The sequence below is a fragment of the Aegilops tauschii genome, chromosome 3 (assembly GCF_002575655.3).
Source record: "Aegilops tauschii subsp. strangulata cultivar AL8/78 chromosome 3, Aet v6.0, whole genome shotgun sequence".
NCBI classification, from domain to species: Eukaryota; Viridiplantae; Streptophyta; class Magnoliopsida; order Poales; family Poaceae; genus Aegilops; species Aegilops tauschii.
Window position 1 is genome coordinate 629,229,599 of NC_053037.3, and position 8,651 is coordinate 629,238,249.

The 8,651-nt window shown below is 44.0% G+C and overlaps 1 protein-coding gene across 1 annotated transcript; it reads right to left on the minus strand.

Annotated features, from left to right (window-relative positions):
- Positions 1 to 315: 315 nt before the first annotated feature.
- On the minus strand, positions 316 to 978 carry LOC120976155 (uncharacterized). Its single transcript, XM_040403001.2, has one exon. The coding sequence runs from the start codon at positions 976 to 978 to the stop codon at positions 316 to 318; it is 663 nt and encodes a 220-aa protein (XP_040258935.2).
- Between the last annotated feature and the right edge of the window lie 7,673 nt (positions 979 to 8,651).

Here is an 8,651-nt window from a genome sequence, read left to right on the forward strand (position 1 = left end):
TTAGCTACCATGTTGTGGGTGCAGCTAGTCCCGTGCGACTAGCCAACTAATCAACCTCAAGTTCTCTACGTATATTTATCCGCATGTTTGAACAAGAACACAGAAGAAGAAGAAAAAGGAAATTTTGGAGCATCCAGAAAAGACTGAATGTATTTTCGATAGCACAATTTTTTTCCCTATGAGTTGCATGAAGAGCATTCTTTTTTTCTGTAAGAGATGCATGACGAGATAACCCAAAAAACTGTTTGCATATGATTGTTCAGACCAGGAGCACAAAATGACAGAATATGAGAAGTAGTACCAGAAAAAACTCGACTAAAGATCTGGAGGGAACATCCACGTGGGAGGATGACCACCACCTAACACGTAGTACCCTACCAAGGTGATCCCCTCGACATCGTTGTCAACAATTTCATCTTCCTTGTAGTAAACACGACAATCGTCGTTGCTGGAGCTTGTCAGGAACTCTTGGGCGTTGTCAGGCACCAATTCTTTTTGTTTGTAGCATATGTGGTGAGAGTAGTAGATGTGGTTTCTCCGCAGGCCGTCGCGCTCACCTGTGGACACATGTATCGCCTTGGCGCAACCTGGCCCCAAGAATAAGGCATAGTCGCCTAGGCTGGTCACCTCTTCCCAGTTGTACATATGACGTGCCACTGTCCCTTCCGTGTCAGCATAAACGAGCTCGAAAACCATGAAAGAAGAACCATGGGTATTGGACGACCACGATCGCCGTCCCCCGGGCCTCCTCGTTGCAACAACAAGCTTGCCACGTAGCTCAAGAATATACACGGCATGCGCCTCTGGATCGTACTCGCCTCCCAGGTAGAGGTGCTCTATAACGTTTTGCATATAGAGCCGTTGGAGCCTGAACATGAGCACACCGTATTCCAAGCTTGCCTCAAACTTGACGATCACGTTTGTAACTGATCTGAAGCAGTAGAGATGGCCATTGCAGAAGGTAATATCAACGACCATGTCCCTGCAGAAGCTTTGTGGCCTCCATGCACACCTTGGACCGCCAAGCGCGCAAATCACAACTTCATGCTTGTCGGTCACGGCGGCGAGGATACAGCCGCGCGAGGTGGGCGGCGAAGATATTATTGCCTTGAGTGGAACAAACTGGTTATCAGAGCATTGGCGCGTTATGATCCTCATTTGCTTCGGGGTGAGCGTCGTCTCGGCCCAAGGAGGCAATGACCCAGCCGCCGTCGTGGCTGCCAACGAAACGCCTGCCAATGGCCTGGTGTGGAAGCTGGAAACGTGTCAGGACCACGCCAGCTTGGAGGCAACACAAGTGCTTCGCCTTGTCGCGGCCGCTTGGGTCGAGGATCAGCCAAGGAAGGACGTGCCGTGGCGTGTGCCTTGACGCGACGGCGCGCAATGACGTGCACACAGCCGCAAAGTGGACGCGGTCCACCGCACAAGCAACGAGCCCTAGGTAGACTATGTTGAGGAGGTCGTCGGGGAGGCTGGACCACCGCTCTGCCCCAGAAGCAGACGAGGACCCCCGTATGCTGCCGTCGCCGCCGGCGGCCGTGTGCGTCGGCTCCTCCATCTTGGTGTTCTACCTAGGCTTTTAGGCATGGCATATGCAGTCCGATCGTAATTGTAGATCGATCGCTGGATGGTACAAGTTTGATGCGATAACCTAACGAGCCACGGCGCGCATGCAATGAAGACCTAGAACGGGCCTGCGCAGGCTCTGGGCCTATCTTATCCAGCACACGCCCAGATGAGACCACCTTAATGGCTTGATAAGCTATTCTCTTTCCTTTACTTTCTGTAATATAGTTCATGAATGTAGGAGCTCAAATTTTAAAGCTCACAATTTAGCGAAGCATGCACTTACCCTAGGAACTGGCCGCCATGTTTGGTTGGGGCACCCAGAGAATCTTCCGCCCGTCCCTGTAAACATTATGACGAATTAATAAAGCTTCGTGAAATTGTCTAAAAAAAATGCTATTCAGATGCATGTTCCTGTGGTTTGCCTCAAACAAAAAAGATGTTCCTGTGGTAAAAATGTTACTCATGTGCAAATTGCGAGGAGACAATAACACTGCAGAAAACAAGTAAAGATGTTTGAAGGATCGGTAATCAACCGGATACGTGCAGATACGTGCAGGTAGTACAGATATCCATACAATGAGATTAGAGGGAAAATAAGTATTCTTGTGTTTTATCACCGGCCAACCAATCCAGAAATAGTATCATCCAGTACAATACATATATTTGCATTGGCTTCTGTCATGCGTTCTTACATCGAAACATTCCAAAGCAAGTAATCATAACTCAAAATGACAAAATAGGAGAAACAGGACCATAACAAATATAGCTAAATATCTAAAGGAAAAAGCCACATGGGAGGATGCATGAGCACCACCCACCACATGGGAGGAGGAGGCATCGCGATATAGTACAATACGGTAGCATCTCCCAGCCCACCGGATAGGGGGCACCCAATCTCCTCCCTCCTCGACCCGCCGCTACCACTAGCCTCGACCCACGATCTCCTTCCTCCCGATATGATCTAGGGAATCGAGCAGCCGCCGCCTCTCTCCTCACCGCCGGCGGAGCTTCACGGGGCAAAGCCCAGGCGAAGGACAATGGCATCGGCGGGGCCTTCCTCCGCCACGGCTCCAGGATGCGGTTACAGTGGAGATCCGCGTGGTTGTCCTGGATGTGTGTGTTATCCGGCGTCGGCGGCGCAACGGTGAGGGGCCTCCGCCGTCGATGGCCCACCAACGGGTGGAGGTGGTTCCGGGAAATGGTGCGGCTCCGGTCATGCCGTTTCCCGGCGGTAGACGTCACCCACGGGGCGTGTTGGATGATGGAGGAGGTCGATCTGCTGGTCCAACCAGGGTTGGGCGTGAATTTGCCAGTGGAAACTTGGTTCGGCCTCGGCTAGAACCGTGAACGGCAGCACCCGCGGGCATCCTTACCTTGTTGTAGGCGATGTGGGGTAACTCACGTTCCATATGTGCCCCAGTGGAAACCCCTGATTCGGGTTTCCGGTCCAGGTGATTGCGAGGTTCCTGCATCGTCACACCATGGGGCCATCACCTTTGGGGTTGTTGGTTGGGCGCAGGTCTCCTTATGCTTCTCGCGCGGTGAGCAAGGTGAAGTGGAGTGCCATCTACAATATTGAGGACCGTGAGTCTTGGCAGCAAGGTGCATCAGGGTTTCGGCGCTGGATACCGTTCGATGGGCGCACGTAGGAGGCAGGTGTTGTTCGGCTTTGTGGTGGCGTCGCAGAAGGGTCTAACAAGATCAGTGCATTAATTGCTCCTGAAGGTGAGACTACCGAAGAAGGCGGCGACCTATTCTATAACATGTGCATGCGGTGCATTTTGAGGGTCTGCTAGACCGGTGGGTGCTCCCGGCTAGCTAGCGGGCGGCTTGGTGGGGGCACTGGATTTCTTGGTGTGCGTGATGGGCGGCCAGGGCACATCATCAATCTTGTAGGTATGGTGACATTTTTTGCTAGAAAGGTGGCTTTGGATTGATCTATGTATTTATTTTTTAAGACCTTATCGAATAATGCAATAAAGATGGATGTGTGCATCGCTCGATGCAGAAGACGAGGGTAGTCCACCTTTTCGGAAAACAAATATATTAGGTTACTAAGCTCCCTCTATTTTGAATATCTTGGTGCATTGGGAGCAGTGGGGGTTATTGTTTCTTTTTGAGAGTAAGACACATCTATTGAGATGGTTTTCCTGGTTCTAAGAAGGTTCTATAAGATATTGCCTAGTTTTTTTGTATTTTCTTTTCATATCTTCTCTACTAGCTTTAATAGTTTTCTTTTTATTTTACCTTTTTCAGTTACCTTTTCTTTTTATGATTTTTCCTCTTTTAATTTTTTATTTTCATTTTTCATATTTTAATTCATGAACAAAAACAGTGAATGTTTTTCCAAATTAATTATTATTTTTAAAATTCACATATATTTTAAGTATAAAAAATATTAAAAAATTGTGAACAGTTTTAATATTTTCAACTTTTCTGAAATTCATGAATATTTGTTGGAAGCTATGAATATATTTAAAATTCACAGTTTTCTCATCTCATTTTTTGAAATGCGTGGACATCTTTTGATTGACAAACCTTTTCAAATAAAATAGATAGACAATTTTTTCTGAGCTACCAGTTGGGCGCGCGGGAAAAACCATAAGGACAGAGCAGGCTGGAAGCCATGCTGAGCGAGAGCTCAAGCTTTTGACAGAGCTTTTTCGAGACATTCCTGATCCCGGATGCAATAGTATAGCCATCCATGGACCCGTCCGCAAAAATGAGAGTTTCTACATCTCCCCTGTACCCAACTAAGACACTGCTCTTCATTGTAGCCTGAAATAAAAATTGAACTGTTGGACAAGAGAGTACAACATATGAATCTAAGGTGGCACGGTGATAAGTTTCATGAATCATGACGTTTTTTGGCAGCACACTTCTTTCCAACTTCCCGCATATTTAGATTAATGTCACACACATAAATGTGTGTGTCTTCTTCCATATAAGTAAGAGAAGCCTGTGTAGACCTGTGGCTCACACTCTTAATTCTTTCCACTACACGAAACGCGACATTGCCTGGAGTTAACATGGAAGTTACTTCAAATTTCATGATGGGTGTTTAGGAGAATTGACAATAGTAAAATACAGCAAAACCTTTCAGAAAAAGTTCTTAGCAGCATATAACCTTTCAATAGGAGTAACATACGCAGTACACTCAACCTACAACAAGTTGTGCAATACACCCGCAAAAAAAAGCAAGTTGTGCAATAAACATCACGCAACAAGGTGCTTAAGTACTGCATCGCTTCATGGATACATGTGATCCTCTATTTGCAATTTTATAGAGGAAATATGAACACCAAATCATGCATTTCCACAGAGAGGAAGATTTTTAGATATGAAGATTGAACACTGTAGTAGCTACAGATCAGCATTGGTACCGAAACAAAGACGGCTGACTGCTTGAATCTATCGGCGGCTCTCTATGTTTTTATCTTATAATTTATCAGATAAGTACTCTCTCCGTAAAGAAATGTATGAGCGTTTAAATCACTACTTTACTATTTTAAAGGAGAGTGGGTATACAAGAATGGGTACTCGGGTTATTTATTATCTCCCACCGGCCACATCGAGGTGCTTCATCCCATGAAAAGGATTCAGCTTTCCGATGAGCCCGCGAAAAGAAATCACAAGAATCGCCCTACCAGTGAATGGATTGAGCATCCATCCAAAGGAAAGCAAAGATTTGGTTAGTGAAGCAAGGAAGGAAGCAACCTGTCCTTCCATAGCCCGTGGAGGTCCTTCATGACGTCGTAGCTGCTGCTCAAGACGAGACGTTGCTCTTCTCATCCTCCCCAACCTGCTTGAATCCTCGCAACGTACCGAAGCTGGACGAGGTGTCGGCTGTGGAGGCCGCTTGCAGGGCCATGTTTGCTCCTTGGCGGGGCGAGATGGCTTGTCCGAGCCTTGATCGACGGGAGGCGACGACGGATGTGTGCGGACATGCGAGCGAGATGTACTAGGATATATTATTATTGTTTTAGCTCAAAAAAGGATTATCGTCGTCACCATTATCATCTAAAATATCTTCTAGATAAGAACCATACGTTTTTATGAGGTCATAAATTTTTCGTACATAAGAACCATGATTTTCTTGTTATTTTTGTTAGAAAACGTAGTAGAGAGCAAAACAAAATCGCCCTATGAAGCCAAAATCCAAGATCATGTATGAAGGGAAGGAGATTGGATCTAGATTGGATTGCTTCCCAACAAAGTGCAACAGAGATGAGAGTTGGTGAGCCGAGTTGATGTCCGCATCCTTGTTTGTTTAGCAATACCCTATGTTCAGAAAAACAGGATCGTCATGCAACACATAGGCTAGTCTTAGAGGCGAGACTATGGAACTAATTAGTGTTTATGTTTCCACACATGCATATGACATTTCCTCCTAATCTCTTTTATATGCAGATGCAAAACCCATTGCAAATCATGAACATGGAAATATAATAATCCATTTCTTTTTGGCAGGGCACGTTTCCAACATTTTTATTGTTAATATGGTTACATACCTAAAATAGAGTTAAGATGCTGTCTGAATCAATACTTATTGACTTATCAAAGGGAAAAACATCATTTTATTTCGTTAGTCAATAAGATGTGTGACAGTTGAGGTGGTGGAAAATATCAGTAAAACTGTAGAAACGACGTGAGGCGAAGTAGGAGTGATGTACCATTACGAATAGGAACCTTACCTAGGCAATGTCAACTGGGAGGGGTGCCAATTCCGAACATTTCGTGTGGCAATTTATGTCGTGGGAGGGTGACATCTTTCGGGAACTTTCATCTCCCACCAACGTAAACTTCCCATAAAATACGTTCGCTACCACCCCTTCCCAGCTGACGTTTGCCAGGTAACAAGTTCGTACCAATATGGGTGACTACTAGTCGTTGGATCATTTGCATTAGATGGATCACACTTCAACAAAGTTATTTAGTGGGCAACAAAAGCAATGGGATCGTAGGATCTGACGACCAGTAATGCAAGGACTCGCTCTATCTCTATTGTGTCCTTTGCAATAGTGCAAGGGGCCCAACTAAGAGACTCGGTCTATTATGAAGTACTCTAATGCTTGCGTCTTCTTTCCTTGCTTTTTGGTATGTGATTCCTTTTCTTTGTCCGTTCGAGTTTTCGAGTGTGAGAGGTGATAGGCCGAGGCTTGGAATTTTTCAATATTCAATATTAACCATCCATTAAGACTAAGAGCATGACATAATATTATTTGGTTTTAGAGGCCAATTCTAGACTTAGCGACAATTGGGTGAGAATAATATACTTTTCACCACAATTTCTAACTTGAAGTCACATTGCTAGTTGTGTAAAGTGGTGAACACTCCAAGTAGCGACCATTGGTTGGTTAACTAGTGGGGTGGTTATACTTTGACCCACCCATGTGTCTCATTTTTTTAGTGCCATATATACAACGTATGGGGATTTCACCATGTGTGACTAGTTGTTGCACCTTATTCACACGCTTCTAATACTCTGCTGCACCACTCAAAAGATGCATGTTTAATAAAAATTAGCATTATCACGTCCAAGAGTTTACGTTGGAGCAAATGCAGGTGAGCATATTGAATAATCAAAACTTTAGGTGTAGAAAACTATAATATCATGTGCATTTTTTATTCTTCGGTGATTACTATTAGCGTTGCTACTTTCGTGCCTAGTACATAGCATAGACACGTTAACAACTTGTTCTAGACCTTGCAAGACACAATTGACTACAACAAATGGGTAAAGAATTGCATGAATGGTCTAATTCACAAGCTAGAACTTTCTAGAAATATTCTTACCTACTCATGCAGTAAAAACCTTGATTAAAATATCTGATAGACCATATGATTTAAAGATATCTACTATATAGTTTATGCAATTGATAAAAGTTAATTCAGGAAAAGATGTGTCACCAAATACAACCAAAATTCAGTACAACACAAATTTATTTTTTAATGGTATATATGCATGACAACTATTTAACAAAGCCCACTATAACATATTTTGGCAAAACAATAGCGGTTAACTATGCTTAATAAATAATATAAAATATATAATTGTTTGAATTTAGCATTAATTACAAGAAAATAGTAACATGCAAAAAATCATGTATAAAGAAATAAAAGAAATTAGTATAAATTATTGTGTTTCTTCACCGCCTTCCCCTCCCGCAAATATTTCCTCCTACCCATAATCGCATCTAAAAACAAAGACAACAATTTGATCATATAGGGCATGTTTGTTCAAAAGGTGACTTGTGTGTGCTTCAATGAGGTACCACTTATCCGAGTCGACCCCTTCTCACCCTCCACATACCCGACCCTCTGTTGTTATGTTGGCTATGTCCTGAATATGAGATGGTTTTATTTAACATGACCCGGTGAGCTCCATGATTTGCCTTGGTCAGCCTCAATATGTGGCGAGGACATGTGAAGATGGGAGAATCCGTGTCTGGGATAACACCAGAGATCTTTTTCCTCCACGTCATCGAGAAGCTCCTAGACATCATGTAGCTGACGATGTCGTCATGAAGCAACACTTTAGTGATCTTCACATCTAGGGCTGGATATATCGATGTTTAAGTGAGAGCAATCATTGTGATTATGTGTCTAGTCTGATGATCGTTTTACCTATGGATAAGGTATTGGCCTATTTGTGTCATATCTGGTCAAATTCTGCCTGAAGTTTGTGCGCATGTGAAAACCCGATGCACTTTGGGAAAAATTCTTAAATTTGTTGAATAGTTTTGCTCTACCGTTTGTTGTTGATCTGGTTAGTATTGATTACTGCATGTTGTGAGATTATCCACTCAGGGCCTTGTCTTGATTAGTATTGTTAAAACTAGGGCCTTGGCATCAGTTTCTTGCTGTTTACAACTGAGACAACATCCGGAGATGGTGCTATGCCCAAATAGAACTCTTGTACATGGTACTAGAAGTAGTGGTTATGCACGGTAGTAGAAAGTATGCATGCAAAGGTAGCAACCACAAGAGCAGAATAAGAACATGAGCCAATGGTTCTCAGCAAAGGACAAGAGCACCTGCGCCCTGTCCGGCTCATGCTCGCGGCGATGGCAAACAACGGA